Source organism: Echeneis naucrates, chromosome 16 (genome assembly GCF_900963305.1).
Source record: "Echeneis naucrates chromosome 16, fEcheNa1.1, whole genome shotgun sequence".
NCBI lineage: Eukaryota > Metazoa > Chordata > Actinopteri > Carangiformes > Echeneidae > Echeneis > Echeneis naucrates.
The window spans coordinates 14,970,949-14,991,890 of record NC_042526.1 but is presented as its reverse complement, the minus strand read 5'-3'; the positions used below and the strand labels follow the sequence as shown (position 1 = coordinate 14,991,890).

Sequence of the window (20,942 nt, the reverse complement as noted above, 5' to 3'; positions counted from 1 at the left end):
AACAATATTGAGAGGAAGAGTCCAGAAAGATGAGAAGCACCACACTGTCTGAATTGTAAGTCATTGCGGAAACAAAGAGCCATGCCCATTAGCTGCTTCTAAATCAAGCAGCCCTTCAGATTTGGCTGTAACTGTTTCCCAGATGCGGGTTGTTGCGCAATACATGTGGTTGCCTTTGTAGTTACAGACAGATTTTGACATGTTTATTCCTCTTCAACAGCTCGAGAGTAGTCACCCTGTGACGTCCCATCTGTTGGCAGGTGTTCAGATATGTGTTGTATGCGCTTGTGAATGTAAGAGCTCAGATCAGTCTGCAGCTGAGTACCAGTAAGCAGGGCACAAATATGAAGGAGACAAGTGGAGTTTCTCATGCGTGGAGGGGCCTGCTGGCGGGGACGTGCCTGCTGCTGCTCCTGAGCTCGGCCGGTTTAGTGTTTCTGCTGGTCCAGCAGAAAGAGCTGGCGGAGCAGCTGTTGAGGTTGGACACCCAGGTGCAAGAGCTGTCACTGAGCTGCAAGCTGCAGGCTTGGATCCCGTCCGTGGAACCCGGAGAGGCTGAAGAGGTGAAGACGCTGCGGCGCAACAGGAGGGATCAGGAGGAAGAGCCAACACCGAGTCAAGAGAAGAAGGACATGCTGATGCTGATGTCCTACTCCATGGTCCCTGTAAGACACCAAACTGATTGAATATGGGCTCTTTTTGTGAATTTGGGAATATTACAAATCAATCACTGAAAGAAGATATTTATACAGTTCTGTTTGTTGTTATTATAAGACAGAGCAGCAGAGGAATGAACAGTTTCTTTCTGTCATATTTTCCTCCCTTTTCCCTTGAGAAAAGAAACACAAGCATGCAATGTAAAGAATTCAGGGCTCTGTTGCAGTGATTAAGAGGAAGCCTGTTTCCTGGATAAATAGTGGAACACGAGTGTTGCCGGCTCGTCCCTCAACTGGTCTCACATCCTTTGGGATCTGGCATTTCTTCTGCGGGCGCTGCCCTTTCTTTTCACATCACATTTATCACTTACATGCAAGTTCTTGACCAAGAGAAAACTTAATTTCATTAACCTCATACTGTACCTAATGAATATGGACTTACGTCTCAGTGGGTTTGCTTTCATTATGATTATTATCATTTACCAAAAATAGCGTGCTTGATCTTCTGACTACTTTCGGTAGTCAGAGGATTAACAATCAAATTTGAAGAAAGGATTAACTTCCATTAATTGTTTAAGCTACTAAATGACAGAAAGTAATGAAATCTGCTCAATGCAAGTCTCAACAAAAAATGGTCTAATTTACAAAAAGCAACAAATGTTCACATCTGAGAAGTTGAAAGAACTATTTTTGGCATTTCGATTAATTAATTCATTATGAAGATTGTTTCCAGTTAATATTCTGTCATTCAGAAATTACTTTCAGTGCTAATAAAATAATAATGTGAAGCTGTAAGATGTAACTCTTCACCCTACTCAGAGCTAACACCACTGTTGCAGTTATCAGGACACAAAACTCATCTTTATTAAGAAGGATTAGGGTCAGAATGTGGACATTTGGAAAGTGTCCTCTGACTTTCCTAAGTTAAAGAAATACTAACAGGTTAAAATACATTCTCCTTCTATTTTTTCTATTAATTAGGTCAAGTCCGTCATGGACCTGTGCAAAAGCTCCAAAGGACTTTGTACACCAGGTAAACTTCAGGAATTCTTTCCCCTCCCACACTGTGTTTCTCATGGTTACTGATGCTGCTGCTGTTTTCAGGATTCAGGATTGTCATATTGTTTCTGTTTTTTCTCCAGGTCCACCAGGACCTCCAGGTAAAATGGACATTTTAGTTTACGCCATCAATGCCCTAAACTAAATTAAATTTGTTACTCTATAACAAAGCACTATTTCCCACTAGGTTTGCCTGGTAAAGCTGGTTCACCGGGACCACAGGGAGTGGCAGGGCCAGAGGGGAAAAGAGGCAGAAGGGGTGAGAGAGCTTTTGAATTTTACGTTATCTAATCCTCCCCCTTGTAGCCCTGTGCAACTCAGAAAAACAAGGACCAACTCCGACACAGAAGTCAGTGTAAACAAGTCTTTGTTTACAATCACCGCAGAGCTGTTTACTGGACTGAGTACACCTCGATTATACTTCAGCTGCTGGCATCAAAGATGTTAATTTGGGGACCGAGAGTTTATCTCTCTGTCTATTACTGGAATATATAAGTCTCCTCTGAAGGTGCCATAGACTGAAACAGTCTGTATTTTTTATGAGGAAAAGCTCTTGGGAGGCCTGGTGGCTAGTTGACCTCATATGATTGAGGTTGATATTTGTCAGCTATTCTGTCACCCCTTCGTTTCCTATCTGAAAGCCAATGTCTCTGTCGTAATATGTCCAAAAATAAGTTAAAACATTCTTTAATTTTTCTTGATTTATCAAGAGGTTCATAGTTCACACTTTCACTGAACACATGGCTATGCTGTTGTTATTTTCTATTTCCGTTTCTGACTGATCTTTCTCAACTATAGGACCCCCTGGAGAACCAGGACCTAAAGGAGACCCTGGGCCTCCACAGCTGAAAGACGAAACCTGCAAAGAGATTTCCTGTGAAGGTGAGATCCATCGCAATGAGAGATTGTTCGAGGCGGGCTGAAACCAAAACTGTCTATCTCTCTCATCAAAAAGTTCTCAAGGCTTATTGTACAGACTGTACAACAAGTCCAGGCAAAGGTTGAAAAAAACCTGAGTCAGAGTCCAAATATGACAAACTATGTCAAAAACACGCATGAGAAATGCATGGGGTGGCAGGATGGCTGCCTCAATGGTACAAGACGACCTGGCCAAGAACAGCAGAGAGGGGGAGGTATATATACACGAGGGAATTAAGACACCGGTCAAACATATCAGGGCAGGGCAGGGAATCAAAGAGGCGGGAAAGACGGACAGGAATCAGGCACAGACGACACCTACAGGCCAGAGCTGGATGTGACACTGAGATAAATAATGTGTCGAACAGGGAAGAGACATCACATCTCATAAAATCCAGACAACATCTGGTACCCTCTTGAGACTCAGCATAAAGAGGTTTTACAGAATTTAACATTATATTATATTTTTGAGGATAAACCTGGGTGCAATAGACAAACTAAACCGCGGCTCCTGAGTTTCATTTGTATTCTTTTGCACCTGTTTAAAATTGGAAAAACTGTTTCCAGCAAAACTATTGAACAATATCTCACAAATTAATAGTAGTAGTAGCTCACAAGAACATCAAACATCAAGTATAACTAACTAACTAAAGAGTGTGATTGTGTGTTTGTTTTAAGCCCTTCGTGGCCCGCAGGGTCCACCAGGTCCACCAGGTCCTGCAGGCCCACCGGGTCCACTGGGCCCTCCTGGTCCAGCCTGCCCTGCCTGTGACTCCAAAAAACAGAGAAAGAGGACCAGGGGACATCTCCATCAAACCAACCTTGTCAGGGGTAATACAACTCTACATCAAACCAGCATGTTTCATCTACACTGCTTAAAACATCTTTATGGCAAACGAAAAAAGTGTAAGGAAAATTAAAATCTAATAGGTTAGGCCTTTAATCGCCTTCTGTTCGGGTTGTTTTCTTTCTGTAGAAGAGCAAACACCACTTCCAGAGGATGATGCCACAGATGTCTTCAATGTTACTGACCCTGACCCTGACAAACTTCTGGAGGCTAAATTTGGTAAACAACAATTTCAACATTAGAGCGACTGAGCCTTTGTTTGAACATATGAGACAAAAATGGTAAAATGAAATCTGATTTCTTTTCTAGAGTCAGTATCAGTTCACCCAGACCACAGCCAAGACACCGTGAAAGAAACCAACACGGGAGATGCCACAGAGACACCATCAGAGGTGTTAATAGGTTGGTTATACAAGATCACCACGAAACTGATGTTAAAGGGATGTTGAGAAACTGACACGTTGCGTGTCCTGTATTTGGAGTCATTACTGAGCAGTTCACTTCATGTTTAACTTTCAGACACAAATGAGTCTGATAATAGAGGGGAGAATATTACTGACGGACTGCTTCACTGATTTGATTCGATTTGATTCATCATTTATGATACTGTACTGTATTACAGTCGGATTGCTAATGTTAAAATCAAATCTGCTCATTTTCTAGCGTCAGTATCATTTCACCCAGACCACAGCCAAGACACTTCCAAAGAAATCGACACAGCAGATGCCACAGAGACACCCTCAGATGTGTTCATAGGTTGGTTATTATACGGACTGCTTTACTGATGTGATGGGACTTTATTCAACATTTATTTTATTATAATCCTGATATAACTGAAGACAGGAATCAGACTGTACTGTATGAACACATACTCACTAACCTGAGAAACAACATTAGAGTTGACCGAGTTATAACTACAACCCATTGAAGCAAAGTAGCAAATATCCTTGGCCACTTTCCAACACTGAAAATAGATGTCTAACACAAAAATATAGTTCATGTTGAATCGCCAACACCACATCCAGATGATGAGGCCACAAAAGCCTTAAATATAACTGACTCTGAAGAACTTTTGAACCCTGAAACTGAACTTGATAACGAGCATTTCAACATCAGAGAAACTGAACCTTAATTATACCATATGACAAAAACAATGTTTAAAATTAATCTGTTTTATTTTAAAGAGCCAGTATCAGTTCACCCAGTTCACAGCCAAGACAACGTGAAAGAAACCAACACGGGAGATACCACAGAGACACCAGCAGAGGTGTTCATAGGTTGGTTATACTGTGTCTGAACTGTGCAATTAAGTGTAATAATGGCACTATTAGTATTTTAAATAAAATTATATAAAATTTATTTACATTGCTCCGAATCATAACAAAGACAATGAGAAACCTGACTACACACTGACTGACCTGAGACACAAAATTAGAGTTGACCAAGTTCTGTTTTCTTTGGTTCAGGGTTTGTATCACATGGTCCAGACGGCAGACATGACACCTGGACTGAAACCAGCACAGGAACTGTTACAGAGGCACCAGTGAGATTATTACCAGGTAGGAGACACTGAACCTCACTCATGAAATGTTTGTATTCACAGATTTCGGAGAACCTTTTAATCATTCTCCTTTTTCTTCCCAGGGTTTCCAACACCAACACGTTCAGCTCGTGAAACCTGGGAAGGCCATGAGGACATTGGTGAGGAAACTGGTTCATAATTGATTTTACTCACAAGTACAATAGATGTGTGTGCGTGAAATTCCAGTATCTCATAACTTCCTTCACATCCAAATGAAATCTGATTATTTTCTAGAGTCAGTATCAGTTCACCCAGACCGCAGCCAAGACAGAAAAGAAACCAACACGGGAGATGCCACAGAGACACCATCAGATGTGTTCATAGGTTGGTTACTATACAGACTGTTTAAAATATTTGATGATAATTTTTTTCAACATGTATTTATTATAATCCTAATATAAGTGAAGTCAGTATTCAGACTGTACTGTAAACACATACTGCCTGTCCTTTGATAAAGTTAGAGTTGACCAAGTTCTGTTTTATTTGGTTCAGGGTTTGTATCACATGGTCCAGACGGCAGACATGACACCTGGACTGAAACCAGCACAGGAACTGTTACAGAGGCACCAGTGAGATTATTACCAGGTAGGAGATACTGAACCTCATTCATGAAATGTTTGTATTCACAGATTTGATCTTAATGTCTCATTGTGCACTGCTTTCTTCCAGACCACAGCCGAGACTCTTCCAAAGCAACCAACAAAGGGACTGTTACAGAGGCACCAGCAGATGTATTCAGAGGTTGGTTCTTGTACAGAGTGCTTTACTGATGTGATGGGATTTTATTCAACATTTATTTTATTATGATCCTGATATAACTGACGACAGGAATCAGACTGTGCTTTATGAACGCATACTGGCCTGTCCTTAAAAAAAAGTTAGAATCGACCTATCTCTGTTTTATTTGGTTCAGGGTTTGTATCACATGGTCCAGACGGCACACATGACACCTGGACTGAAACCAGCACAGGAACTGTTACAGAGGCACCAGTGAGATTATTACCAGGTAGGAGACACTGAACCTCACTCATGAAATGTTTGTATTCACAGATTTCGGAGAACCTTTTAATCATTCTCCTCTTTCTTCTCAGGGTTTCCAACACCAACACGTTCAGCTCATGAAACCTGGGAAGGCCATGAGGACATTGGTGAGGAAACTGGTTCATAATTGATTTTACTCACAAGTACAATAGATGTGTGTCTGTTAATTTCAAGTATCTCATAACTTCCTTCACATCCAAATGAAATCTGATTATTTTCTAGAGTCAGTATCAGTTCACCCAGACCGCAGCCAAGACAGAAAAGAAACCAACACAGGAGATGCCACAGAGACACCATCAGATGTGTTCATAGGTTGGTTATAATACAGACTGTTTAAAAGATTTGATGATAATTTTTTTCAACATGTATTTATTATAATCCTGATATAAGTGAAGTCAGTAATCAGACTGTACTGTAAACACATACTGCCTGTCCTTTGATAAAGTTAGAGTTGACCAAGTTCTGTTTTATTTGGTTCAGGGTTTGTATCACATGGTCCAGACGGCAGACATGACACCTGGACTGAAACCAGCACAGGAACTGTTACAGAGGCACCAGTGAGATTATTACCAGGTAGGAGACACTGAACCTCATTCATGAAATGTTTGTATTCACAGATTTGATCTTAATGTCTCATTGTGCACTGCTTTCTTCCAGACCACAGCCGAGACTCTTCCAAAGCAACCAACAAAGGGACTGTTACAGAGGCACCAGCAGATGTAGTCAGAGGTTGGTTATTGTACAGACTGCTTTACTGATGTGATGGGATTTTATTCAACATTTATTTATTATGATCCTGATTAAGCTGACGACAGGAATCAGACTGTGCTTTATGAACGCATACTGACCTGTCCTTAAAAAAAAGTTATAATCGACCTATCTCTGTTTTATTTGGTTCAGGGTTTGTATCACATGGTCCAGACGGCACACATGACACCTGGACTGAAACCAGCACAGGAACTGTTACAGAGGCACCAGTGAGATTATTACCAGGTAGGAGACACTGAACCTCACTCATGAAATGTTTGTATTCACAGATTTCAGATGAACCTTTTAATCATTCTCCTCTTTCTTCTCAGGGTTTCCAACACCAACACGTTCAGCTCATGAAACCTGGGAAGGCCATGAGGACATTGGTGAGCAAACTGGTTCATAATTGATTTTACTCACAAATACAATAGATGTGTGTGCGTGAAATTCAAATATCTCATAACTTCCTTCACATCCAAATGAAATCTGATTATTTTCTAGAGTCAGTATCAGTTCACCCAGACCGCAGCCAAGACAGAAAAGAAACCAACACGGGAGATGCCACAGAGACACCATCAGATGTGTTCATAGGTTGGTTACAATACAGACTGTTTAAAAGATTTGATGATAATTTTTTTCAACGTGTATTTATTATAATCCTGATATAAGTGAAGTCAGTAATCAGACTGTACTGTAAACACATACTGCCTGTCCTTTGATAAAGTTAGAGTTGACCAAGTTCTGTTTTATTTGGTTCAGGGTTTGTATCACATGGTCCAGACGGCAGACATGACACCTGGACTGAAACCAGCACAGGAACTGTTACAGAGGCACCAGTGAGATTATTACCAGGTAGGAGACACTGAATCCTCACTCATGAAATGTTTGTATTCACAGATTTGATCTTAATGTCTCATTGTGCACTGCTTTCTTCCAGACCACAGCCGAGACTCTTCCAAAGCAACCAACAAAGGGACTGTTACAGAGGCACCAGCAGATGTATTCAGAGGTTGGTTATTGTACAGACTGCTTTACTGATGTGATGGGATTTTATTCAACATTTATTTTATTATGATCCTGATATAACTGACGACAGGAATCAGACTGTGCTTTATGAACGCATACTGACCTGTCCTTAAAAAAAAGTTATAATCGACCTATCTCTGTTTTATTTGGTTCAGGGTTTGTATCACATGGTCCAGACGGCAGACATGACACCTGGACTGAAACCAGCACAGGAACTGTTACAGAGGCACCAGTGAGATTATTACCAGGTAGGAGACACTGAACCTCATTCATGAAATGTTTGTATTCACAGATTTCAGATGAACCTTTTAATCATTCTCCTCTTTCTTCTCAGGGTTTCCAACACCAACACATTCAGCTCGTGAAACCTGGGAAGGACATGAGGACATTGGTGAGGAAACTGGTTCATAATTGATTTTACTCACAAGTACAATAGATGTGTGTGCGTGAAATTCAAGTATCTCATAACTTCCTTCACATCCAAATGAAATCTGATTATTTTCTAGAGTCAGTATCAGTTCACCCAGACCGCAGCCAAGACAGAAAAGAAACCAACACGGGAGATGCCACAGAGACACCATCAGATGTGTTCATAGGTTGGTTACAATACAGACTGTTTAAAAGATTTGATGATAATTTTTTTCAACAGTGTATTTATTATAATCCTGATATAAGTGAAGTCAGTAATCAGACTGTACTGTAAACACATACTGCCTGTCCTTTGATAAAGTTAGAGTTGACCAAGTTCTGTTTTATTTGGTTCAGGGTTTGTATCACATGGTCCAGACGGCAGACATGACACCTGGACTGAAACCAGCACAGGAACTGTTACAGAGGCACCAGTGAGATTATTACCAGGTAGGAGACACTGAACCTCACTCATGAAATGTTTGTATTCACAGATTTGATCTTAATGTCTCATTGTGCACTGCTTTCTTCCAGACCACAGCCGAGACTCTTCCAAAGCAACCAACAAAGGGACTGTTACAGAGGCACCAGCAGATGTATTCAGAGGTTGGTTATTGTACAGACTGCTTTACTGATGTGATGGGATTTTATTCAACATTTATTTTATTATGATCCTGATATAACTGACGACAGGAATCAGACTGTGCTTTATGAACGCATACTGACCTGTCCTTAAAAAAAAGTTATAATCGACCTATCTCTGTTTTATTTGGTTCAGGGTTTGTATCACATGGTCCAGACGGCACACATGACACCTGGACTGAAACCAGCACAGGAACTGTTACAGAGGCACCAGTGAGATTATTACCAGGTAGGAGACACTGAACCTCACTCATGAAATGTTTGTATTCACAGATTTCAGATGAACCTTTTAATCATTCTCCTCTTTCTTCTCAGGGTTTCCAACACCAACACGTTCAGCTCATGAAACCTGGGAAGGCCATGAGGACATTGGTGAGCAAACTGGTTCATAATTGATTTTACTCACAAATACAATAGATGTGTGTGCGTGAAATTCAAGTATCTCATAACTTCCTTCACATCCAAATGAAATCTGATTATTTTCTAGAGTCAGTATCAGTTCACCCAGACCGCAGCCAAGACAGAAAAGAAACCAACACGGGAGATGCCACAGAGACACCATCAGATGTGTTCATAGGTTGGTTACAATACAGACTGTTTAAAAGATTTGATGATAATTTTTTTCAACGTGTATTTATTATAATCCTGATATAAGTGAAGTCAGTAATCAGACTGTACTGTAAACACATACTGCCTGTCCTTTGATAAAGTTAGAGTTGACCAAGTTCTGTTTTATTTGGTTCAGGGTTTGTATCACATGGTCCAGACGGCAGACATGACACCTGGACTGAAACCAGCACAGGAACTGTTACAGAGGCACCAGTGAGATTATTACCAGGTAGGAGACACTGAATCTCACTCATGAAATGTTTGTATTCACAGATTTGATCTTAATGTCTCATTGTGCACTGCTTTCTTCCAGACCACAGCCGAGACTCTTCCAAAGCAACCAACAAAGGGACTGTTACAGAGGCACCAGCAGATGTATTCAGAGGTTGGTTATTGTACAGACTGCTTTACTGATGTGATGGGATTTTATTCAACATTTATTTTATTATGATCCTGATATAACTGACGACAGGAATCAGACTGTGCTTTATGAACGCATACTGACCTGTCCTTAAAAAAAAGTTATAATCGACCTATCTCTGTTTTATTTGGTTCAGGGTTTGTATCACATGGTCCAGACGGCAGACATGACACCTGGACTGAAACCAGCACAGGAACTGTTACAGAGGCACCAGTGAGATTATTACCAGGTAGGAGACACTGAACCTCACTCATGAAATGTTTGTATTCACAGATTTCAGATGAACCTTTTAATCATTCTCCTCTTTCTTCTCAGGGTTTCCAACACCAACACATTCAGCTCGTGAAACCTGGGAAGGACATGAGGACATTGGTGAGGAAACTGGTTCATAATTGATTTTACTCACAAGTACAATAGATGTGTGTGCGTGAAATTCAAGTATCTCATAACTTCATTCACATCCAAATGAAATCTGATTATTTTCTAGAGTCAGTATCAGTTCACCCAGACCGCAGCCAAGACAGAAAAGAAACCAACACAGGAGATGCCACAGAGACACCATCAGATGTGTTCATAGGTTGGTTACAATACAGACTGTTTAAAAGATTTGATGATAATTTTTTTCAACATTTATTTATTATAATCCTGATATAAGTGAAGTCAGTAATCAGACTGTACTGTAAACACATACTGCCTGTCCTTTGATAAAGTTAGAGTTGACCAAGTTCTGTTTTATTTGGTTCAGGGTTTGTATCACATGGTCCAGACGGCAGACATGACACCTGGACTGAAACCAGCACAGGAACTGTTACAGAGGCACCAGTGAGATTATTACCAGGTAGGAGACACTGAACCTCACTCATGAAATGTTTGTATTCACAGATTTGATCTTAATGTCTCATTGTGCACTGCTTTCTTCCAGACCACAGCCGAGACTCTTCCAAAGCAACCAACAAAGGGACTGTTACAGAGGCACCAGCAGATGTATTCAGAGGTTGGTTATTGTACAGACTGCTTTACTGATGTGATGGGATTTTATTCAACATTTATTTTATTATGATCCTGATATAACTGACGACAGGAATCAGACTGTGCTTTATGAACGCATACTGACCTGTCCTTAAAAAAAAGTTATAATCGACCTATCTCTGTTTTATTTGGTTCAGGGTTTGTATCACATGGTCCAGACGGCAGACATGACACCTGGACTGAAACCAGCACAGGAACTGTTACAGAGGCACCAGTGAGATTATTACCAGGTAGGAGACACTGAACCTCATTCATGAAATGTTTGTATTCACAGATTTCAGATGAACCTTTTAATCATTCTCCTCTTTCTTCTCAGGGTTTCCAACACCAACACGTTCAGCTCATGAAACCTGGGAAGGCCATGAGGACATTGGTGAGCAAACTGGTTCATAATTGATTTTACTCACAAATACAATAGATGTGCGTGCGTGAAATTCAAGTATCTCATAACTTCATTCACATCCAAATGAAATCTGATTATTTTCTAGAGTCAGTATCAGTTCACCCAGACCGCAGCCAAGACAGAAAAGAAACCAACACAGGAGATGCCACAGAGACACCATCAGATGTGTTCATAGGTTGGTTACTATACAGACTGTTTAAAAGATTTGATGATAATTTTTTTCAACATTTATTTATTATAATCCTGATATAAGTGAAGTCAGTAATCAGACTGTACTGTAAACACATACTGCCTGTCCTTTGATAAAGTTAGAGTTGACCAAGTTCTGTTTTATTTGGTTCAGGGTTTGTATCACATGGTCCAGACGGCAGACATGACACCTGGACTGAAACCAGCACAGGAACTGTTACAGAGGCACCAGTGAGATTATTACCAGGTAGGAGACACTGAACCTCATTCATGAAATGTTTGTATTCACAGATTTGATCTTAATGTCTCATTGTGCACTGCTTTCTTCCAGACCACAGCCGAGACTCTTCCAAAGCAACCAACAAAGGGACTGTTACAGAGGCACCAGCAGATGTATTCAGAGGTTGGTTATTGTACAGACTGCTTTACTGATGTGATGGGATTTTATTCAACATTTATTTTATTATGATCCTGATATAACTGACGACAGGAATCAGACTGTGCTTTATGAACGCATACTGACCTGTCCTTAAAAAAAAGTTATAATCGACCTATCTCTGTTTTATTTGGTTCAGGGTTTGTATCACATGGTCCAGACGGCAGACATGACACCTGGACTGAAACCAGCACAGGAACTGTTACAGAGGCACCAGTGAGATTATTACCAGGTAGGAGACACTGAACCTCATTCATGAAATGTTTGTATTCACAGATTTCGGAGAACCTTTTAATCATTCTCCTCTTTCTTCTCAGGGTTTCCAACACCAACACGTTCAGCTCATGAAACCTGGGAAGGACATGAGGACATTGGTGAGGAAACTGGTTCATAATTGATTTTACTCACAAATACAATAGATGTGTGTGCGTGAAATTCAAGTATCTCATAACTTCCTTCACATCCAAATGAAATCTGATTATTTTCTAGAGTCAGTATCAGTTCACCCAGACCGCAGCCAAGACAGAAAAGAAACCAACACGGGAGATGCCACAGAGACACCATCAGATGTGTTCATAGGTTGGTTACTGTACAGACTGTTTAAAAGATTTGATGATAATTTTTTTCAACATGTATTTATTATAATCCTGATATAAGTGAAGTCATTAATCAGACTGTACTGTAAACACATACTGCCTGTCCTTTGATAAAGTTACAGTTGACCAAGTTCTGTTTTATTTGGTTCAGGGTTTGTATCACATGGTCCAGACGGCAGACATGACACCTGGACTGAAACCAGCACAGGAACTGTTACAGAGGCACCAGTGAGATTATTACCAGGTAGGAGACACTGAACCTCACTCATGAAATGTTTGTATTCACAGATTTGATCTTAACGTCTCATTGTGCACTGCTTTCTTCCAGACCACAGCCGAGACTCTTCCAAAGCAACCAACAAAGGGACTGTTACAGAGGCACCAGCAGATGTATCCAGAGGTTGGTTATTGTACAGACTGCTTTACTGATGTGATGGGATTTTATTCAACATTTATTTTATTATGATCCTGATATAACTGACGACAGGAATCAGACTGTGCTTTATGAACGCATACTGACCTGTCCTTAAAAAAAAGTTATATTCGACCTATCTCTGTTTTATTTGGTTCAGGGTTTGTATCACATGGTCCAGACGGCAGACATGACACCTGGACTGAAACCAGCACAGGAACTGTTACAGAGGCACCAGTGAGATTATTACCAGGTAGGAGACACTGAACCTCATTCATGAAATGTTTGTATTCACAGATTTCAGATGAACCTTTTAATCATCATCCTCTTTCTTCTCAGGGTTTCCAACACCAACACGTTCAGCTCATGAAACCTGGGAAGACCATGAGGACATTGGTGAGGAAACTGGTTCATAATTTATTTTACTCACAAGTGCAATAGATGTGTGTCTGTTAATTTCAAGTATCTCATAACTTCCTTCACATCCAAATGAAATCTGATTATTTTCTAGAGTCAGTATCAGTTCACCCAGACCGCAGCCAAGACAGAAAAGAAACCAACACAGGAGATGCCACAGAGACACCATCAGATGTGTTCATAGGTTGGTTACAATACAGACTGTTTAAAAGATTTGATGATAATTTTTTTCAACGTGTATTTATTATAATCCTGATATAAGTGAAGTCAGTAATCAGACTGTACTGTAAACACATACTGCCTGTCCTTTGATAAAGTTAGAGTTGACCAAGTTCTGTTTTATTTGGTTCAGGGTTTGTATCACATGGTCCAGACGGCAGACATGACACCTGGACTGAAACCAGCACAGGAACTGTTACAGAGGCACCAGTGAGATTATTACCAGGTAGGAGACACTGAACCTCACTCATGAAATGTTTGTATTCACAGATTTGATCTTAATGTCTCATTGTGCACTGCTTTCTTCCAGACCACAGCCGAGACTCTTCCAAAGCAACCAACAAAGGGACTGTTACAGAGGCACCAACAGATGTATTCAGAGGTTGGTTATTGTACAGACTGATTTACTGATGTGATGGGATTTTATTCGACATTTATTTTATTATGATCCTGATATAACTGACGACAGGAATCAGACTGTGCTTTATGAACGCATACTGACCTGTCCTTAAAAAAAAGTTATAATCGACCTATCTCTGTTTTATTTGGTTCAGGGTTTGTATCACATGGTCCAGACGGCAGACATGACACCTGGACTGAAACCAGCACAGGAACTGTTACAGAGGCACCAGTGAGATTATTACCAGGTAGGAGACACTGAACCTCACTCATGAAATGTTTGTATCCACAGATTTCGGAGAACCTTTTAATCATTCTCCTCTTTCTTCTCAGGGTTTCCAACACCAACACGTTCAGCTCATGAAACCTGGGAAGGCCATGAGGACATTGGTGAGCAAACTGGTTCATAATTTATTTTACTCACAAGTACAATAGATGTGTGTGCGTGAAATTCAAGTATCTCATAACTTCATTCACATCCAAATGAAATCTGATTATTTTCTAGAGTCAGTATCAGTTCACCCAGACCGCAGCCAAGAGGGAAAAGAAACCAACACAGGAGATGCCACAGAGACACCATCAGATGTGTTCATAGGTTGGTTACTATACAGACTGTTTAAAAGATTTGATGATAATTTTTTTCAACATTTATTTATTATAATCCTGATATAAGTGAAGTCAGTAATCAGACTGTACTGTAAACACATACTGCCTGTCCTTTGATAAAGTTAGAGTTGACCAAGTTCTGTTTTATTTGGTTCAGGGTTTGTATCACATGGTCCAGACGGCAGACATGACACCTGGACTGAAACCAGCACAGGAACTGTTACAGAGGCACCAGTGAGATTATTACCAGGTAGGAGACACTGAACCTCATTCATGAAATGTTTGTATTCACAGATTTGATCTTAATGTCTCATTGTGCACTGCTTTCTTCCAGACCACAGCCGAGACTCTTCCAAAGCAACCAACAAAGGGACTGTTACAGAGGCACCAGCAGATGTAGTCAGAGGTTGGTTATTGTACAGACTGCTTTACTGATGTGATGGGATTTTATTCAACATTTATTTTATTATGATCCTGATATAACTGACGACAGGAATCAGACTGTGCTTTATGAACGCATACTGACCTGTCCTTAAAAAAAAGTTATAATCGACCTATCTCTGTTTTATTTGGTTCAGGGTTTGTATCACATGGTCCAGACGGCAGACATGACACCTGGACTGAAACCAGCACAGGAACTGTTACAGAGGCACCAGTGAGATTATTACCAGGTAGGAGACACTGAACCTCATTCATGAAATGTTTGTATTCACAGATTTCGGAGAACCTTTTAATCATTCTCCTCTTTCTTCTCAGGGTTTCCAACACCAACACGTTCAGCTCATGAAACCTTGGAAGGACATGAGGACATTGGTGAGGAAACTGGTTCATAATTGATTTTACTCACAAATACAATAGATGTGTGTGCGTGAAATTCAAGTATCTCATAACTTCCTTCACATCCAAATGAAATCTGATTATTTTCTAGAGTCAGTATCAGTTCACCCAGACCGCAGCCAAGACAGAAAAGAAACCAACACAGGAAATGCCACAGAGACACCATCAGATGTGTTCATAGGTTGGTTACTATACAGACTGTTTAAAAGATTTGATGATAATTTTTTTCAACATTTATTTATTATAATCCTGATATAAGTGAAGTCAGTAATCAGACTGTACTGTAAACACATACTGCCTGTCCTTTGATAAAGTTAGAGTTGACCAAGTTCTGTTTTATTTGGTTCAGGGTTTGTATCACATGGTCCAGACGGCAGACATGACACCTGGACTGAAACCAGCACAGGAACTGTTACAGAGGCACCAGTGAGATTATTACCAGGTAGGAGACACTGAACCTCACTCATGAAATGTTTGTATTCACAGATTTGATCTTAACGTCTCATTGTGCACTGCTTTCTTCCAGACCACAGCCGAGACTCTTCCAAAGCAACCAACAAAGGGACTGTTACAGAGGCACCAGCAGATGTATCCAGAGGTTGGTTATTGTACAGACTGCTTTACTGATGTGATGGGATTTTATTCAACATTTATTTTATTATGATCCTGATATAACTGACGACAGGAATCAGACTGTGCTTTATGAATGCATACTGACCTGTCCTTAAAAAAAAGTTATATTCGACCTATCTCTGTTTTATTTGGTTCAGGGTTTGTATCACATGGTCCAGACGGCAGACATGACACCTGGACTGAAACCAGCACAGGAACTGTTACAGAGGCACCAGTGAGATTATTACCAGGTAGGAGACACTGAACCTCATTCATGAAATGTTTGTATTCACAGATTTCAGATGAACCTTTTAATCATCATCCTCTTTCTTCTCAGGGTTTCCAACACCAACACGTTCAGCTCATGAAACCTGGGAAGACCATGAGGACATTGGTGAGCAAACTGGTTCATAATTTATTTTACTCACAAGTGCAATAGATGTGTGTCTGTTAATTTCAAGTATCTCATAACTTCCTTCACATCCAAATGAAATCTGATTATTTTCTAGAGTCAGTATCAGTTCACCCAGACCGCAGCCAAGACAGAAAAGAAACCAACACAGGAGATGCCACAGAGACACCATCAGATGTGTTCATAGGTTGGTTACAATACAGACTGTTTAAAAGATTTGATGATAATTTTTTTCAACGTGTATTTATTATAATCCTGATATAAGTGAAGTCATTAATCAGACTGTACTGTAAACACATACTGCCTGTCCTTTGATAAAGTTAGAGTTGACCAAGTTCTGTTTTATTTGGTTCAGGGTTTGTATCACATGGTCCAGACGGCAGACATGACACCTGGACTGAAACCAGCACAGGAACTGTTACAGAGGCACCAGTGAGATTATTACCAGGTAGGAGACACTGAACCTCACTCATGAAATGTTTGTATTCACAGATTTGATCTTAATGTCTCATTGTGCACTGCTTTCTTCCAGACCACAGCCGAGACTCTTCCAAAGCAACCAACAAAGGGACTGTTACAGAGGCACCAACAGATGTATTCAGAGGTTGGTTATTGTACAGACTGATTTACTGATGTGATGGGATTTTATTCGACATTTATTTTATTATGATCCTGATATAACTGACGACAGGAATCAGACTGTGCTTTATGAACGCATACTGACCTGTCCTTAAAAAAAAGTTATAATCGACCTATCTCTGTTTTATTTGGTTCAGGGTTTGTATCACATGGTCCAGACGGCAGACATGACACCTGGACTGAAACCAGCACAGGAACTGTTACAGAGGCACCAGTGAGATTATTACCAGGTAGGAGACACTGAACCTCACTCATGAAATGTTTGTATCCACAGATTTCGGAGAACCTTTTAATCATTCTCCTCTTTCTTCTCAGGGTTTCCAACACCAACACGTTCAGCTCATGAAACCTGGGAAGGCCATGAGGACATTGGTGAGCAAACTGGTTCATAATTTATTTTACTCACAAGTACAATAGATGTGTGTGCGTGAAATTCAAGTATCTCATAACTTCATTCACATCCAAATGAAATCTGATTATTTTCTAGAGTCAGTATCAGTTCACCCAGACCGCAGCCAAGAGGGAAAAGAAACCAACACAGGAGATGCCACAGAGACACCATCAGATGTGTTAATAGGTTGGTTACTATACAGACTGCTTATTTGGTTCAGGGTTTGTATCACATGGTCCAGACAGCAGACATGACACCTGGACTGAAACCAACACAGGAACTGTTACAGAGGCAGGTAGGAGACATTGAACCTCATTCATGAAATGTTTGCACTCACAGATCTGATCTTAACCTCTTACCGCGCTGTTATGGTGAGAGGTTGAACAGCCATTTTGAACTGTAAACACAAAATGACGAACCACCATGCCCTAACCTTTGTGAAAATTCTTATTGGTTTAATTTTTTACTCTGCCATTTTTGTAGACAATTCATATCCACACCGGACTAACAAAAAGGTCGCTGGGAATGCCAAGGAGAGAAGGAGAAAATCTAGTTAGAAAAACCCACTTATCTACCCATCTAAATTTGTATCTGTCTAATTACTTTCAACCAACTAAAGCACATCTTTATTTATTTAGATTACCGCATTAAAGCCATTAAATGCTCAACAAAAACCACCCCGATGATGACCACTTACGGATCCTGGATGTCAGATGTGGCTCAGCCGGATGATGGCCGATCCTGGGTTGCTGATCATTTTTCAGGTGATTCTTAGAGCAACCACCTTGCATAATTTGTGAATTATTGTGTATTTAACGTGTGCACCTTTATCGCCCAGGTCGAACTTTGTTGGAGTACAGTAACAGTACAGCCCTTCTGAGCACAGACTACAAAACTGTAGATGTTGGGAGGTTCTACCAGGGATGTGGTCATGTTGTTTACAAGGGAGTATTTTATTTCCATAATGGAGGGACAAACAAGCTTACGAAGTAAGACTTTACATTAAACATAGATAAGATTTTGCTTTTACCATAGTAACTTATATTATGTAACAAGTATCTTTTACGTTTCAGCTTTTTAACTTACCAATGGTTAATGTTTGATTTTACAGATTTGATCTGAACACTCGGAGAACAGCCATTCTAAGCATGGAAAACAGCAGATATAACAAACTGAATTACCTCTTCGGCAATTCGAAGACGTACTTCAAGTTTGCTGTGGATGAAAATGGACTGTGGGTAATATTTGCATCAGATTCAGATGATAATATAAGGGTGGCAAAGATCAACCCTGACACGTTCTCCATGGAGTCTGTCATTGACACTGGCTACCGTACAGCTCAAGCAGGAAATGCTTTCATTGTATGTGGAATAGTGTACTTCACAACTGGCACTGACGAAAGATTGACATATGCCTTTAATTTGAAGACACAGAGTCCTATGGATGCTAATATTGGTTTACGGTCAGATAATGGCATCTTGGCTATGTTGTCATACTATCCCAAGAAAAAGCTTTTGTACTTGTGGGACAACAGCAGTGTGAAAACCTGCAGAGTTAAACTCAAACAGGCCGGAAGATAACCCCTAACACTCTGTGAATTCAGCAATAAAATATATTTGAAATATCAATTTGTTTAAGTTACTTTCAAGAAATTGACCTGAGTTTGACGCAGGGGGATTTGCTGGTAGCAGTTTCATAGGTTGTACTGGATATTGTTTGAAATGTTTAATCAGTCAGTTAATTCAAGATTACTGAGAGCTGACTGCATGCAAATGTACCATCCATCCATAATGCTAAATTTATACAGATGGTATCAGCAATGGTGCTGGGAATGTTGGACATCATTTTGTTGAAATTCAGCAGCTTTTAATGTGACAGTCTGTTCATATTATACTTATAGGGCAAGTGCTTATCCCAAATTCTGTTTAATCAGTCAATGTAATATATAAATGTGATGTTGTAGATATAGGTTAGATACACATGGTAAGGAGGAATATCCAGAGAACAAGGTCTAACTGTATGTTGCTATTTTAATAATTTAGAGGTAAGTCTTCTTTATTTTTTTTTAACACATATAAGACAGTTTCTTGCTATCAAGTTTATTTTATGATGTGTACGCCTGCTTGAAAGCAGTGATCAGGAAAATAATGTTGCCGAAATGTAACCAGAGGTATTGAATGTTTGAGTGCCAAAGAAATAGAGGGTATAAAGTTTAAAGATAAAACAGACATGCTTTTAGCTTCCAGGGGGAACAGAAAATATATCTGGGGATCTAAAGAAATTGCAGCTAAATGTTTCTCTTCAATATCTTCAATATTAGCTACTGCTTACTTTTCAATTTTAATGCACAACAATGGCAGGAAAAAAAATATTTTAGCAAGTGGCACAGTGATGCTGACAGTTTTCCTTGAAGAAACAGCTTCTCCTCTTTAAACTGTGCTTATCTGTGGTTTATGTTTTTTGGCCTCAAAATGTAGGGAAAGGACAAAGGAGGACAGATTTTCTCCCAATTAAATTTTATCTAATTTTATATTTTACTGCCTAATTCTAGGTTGTAAAGGGATCCCGCTGAAAGCCATGTAACATAGTGTTGAAACAGTTGGCATTTGTCATATTAGTAATTGTATTCAATTGTTCTTATTATTATTACTATATTGTCATTTAACTGCCACATTGTCCATCTCACAACTCTTAATGTAGTCTTGGAAACAGTCAATGTATTTCTAACACTAACTCACCTGTGCAAAAGCCACTAAAATCTTCCCAGTGTGTCAAAACATGCAAAATAAATGACTTTGTGATTGTTACTAATCGATAAAAACCATTTGACTTAAACTGCTTCTAAACATAAACATCAAATGTTTTAACATTTTAATAAAGCCTGACTAAATAAAAGAGTTGACTAATCTCAGATTCCATGTGTTTGAGTCACTGTCACTATAATAGAAATTGGACTGAGAGTCTAAACCATTGTCAAGGGGTTTACAGTAAGAGCCATAATTCAAACCTTCACAAATGAGAACAGATGTGTTTTCCTGTAAAATATGTATTCCTACAATGTATTATACAGAATTCCTGCTGAAGTCACCTATTTGTTGCACTGTATTGTAGTAATGGAAGTTTATCATACTGTAATATCTATGCTGATGTGTATGGTGGTTGCACAAATTCCCGTGTAGTCTGTGGGGCACACAATCCTGCAAAGTAGAGGCCTACAGACATTGTGTAGCCAAAAAAAAAAAAAAAAGTCCAATTATGAAATAAATTTTTAGAGTATATTGAAATACTGGCTTCTCCGTTTGTCTGTGTGCGTTTTCTGGAAATGCTTGTAAGCTTCTTTTTTTTTTTAAAGATCCAATTTCAGAAAAGTGATTTGAAAAGAAAAC

At 39.7% G+C, this 20,942-nt stretch overlaps 1 protein-coding gene across 20 annotated transcripts; it reads left to right on the top strand.

The window, feature by feature from the left end:
• Positions 1-296: 296 nt before the first annotated feature.
• LOC115055979 (uncharacterized) lies at positions 297-20,469 on the top strand. Of its 20 annotated transcripts, XM_029522140.1 has the most exons (77): positions 297-665; positions 1,638-1,689; positions 1,799-1,816; positions 1,903-1,974; positions 2,514-2,597; positions 3,312-3,464; positions 3,610-3,699; positions 3,790-3,882; positions 4,144-4,236; positions 4,665-4,757; positions 4,947-5,039; positions 5,125-5,181; positions 5,297-5,386; positions 5,555-5,647; positions 5,732-5,803; positions 5,976-6,068; positions 6,154-6,210; positions 6,326-6,415; positions 6,584-6,676; positions 6,761-6,832; positions 7,004-7,096; positions 7,183-7,239; positions 7,355-7,444; positions 7,613-7,705; positions 7,791-7,862; positions 8,035-8,127; positions 8,214-8,270; positions 8,386-8,475; positions 8,645-8,737; positions 8,822-8,893; positions 9,066-9,158; positions 9,245-9,301; positions 9,417-9,506; positions 9,675-9,767; positions 9,852-9,923; positions 10,096-10,188; positions 10,275-10,331; positions 10,447-10,536; positions 10,705-10,797; positions 10,882-10,953; positions 11,126-11,218; positions 11,305-11,361; positions 11,477-11,566; positions 11,735-11,827; positions 11,912-11,983; positions 12,156-12,248; positions 12,334-12,390; positions 12,506-12,595; positions 12,764-12,856; positions 12,941-13,012; positions 13,185-13,277; positions 13,364-13,420; positions 13,536-13,625; positions 13,794-13,886; positions 13,971-14,042; positions 14,215-14,307; positions 14,393-14,449; positions 14,565-14,654; positions 14,823-14,915; positions 15,000-15,071; positions 15,244-15,336; positions 15,422-15,478; positions 15,594-15,683; positions 15,852-15,944; positions 16,029-16,100; positions 16,273-16,365; positions 16,452-16,508; positions 16,624-16,713; positions 16,882-16,974; positions 17,059-17,130; positions 17,303-17,395; positions 17,481-17,537; positions 17,653-17,742; positions 18,040-18,108; positions 18,195-18,320; positions 18,395-18,545; positions 18,668-20,469. In XM_029522140.1, exons 1-77 carry the CDS (start codon positions 345-347, stop codon positions 19,134-19,136), a joined length of 6,984 nt encoding a protein of 2,327 aa, XP_029378000.1. In that variant the 5' UTR covers positions 297-344; the 3' UTR covers positions 19,137-20,469. The 20 variants fall into 20 exon arrangements, with proteins under 20 accessions (XP_029378000.1, XP_029378001.1, XP_029378007.1 ...); XM_029522141.1 differs by lacking the exon at positions 18,040-18,108; XM_029522142.1 differs by lacking the exon at positions 4,144-4,236 and having other exon boundaries at positions 298-665.
• The last annotated feature ends 473 nt before the right edge of the window (positions 20,470-20,942 follow it).

Coding starts and splice junctions, on each gene's coding strand:
- LOC115055979 (XM_029522140.1), top strand. CDS start 345: ATGAAGGAGACAAGTGGAGTTTCTCATGCGTGGAGGGGCCTGCTGGCG. Junction 3,465..3,609: donor TCAAACCAACCTTGTCAGGG/GTAATACAACTC, acceptor TTCTTTCTGTAG/AAGAGCAAACACCACTTCCA. Junction 10,332..10,446: donor GGAAGGACATGAGGACATTG/GTGAGGAAACTG, acceptor ATTATTTTCTAG/AGTCAGTATCAGTTCACCCA.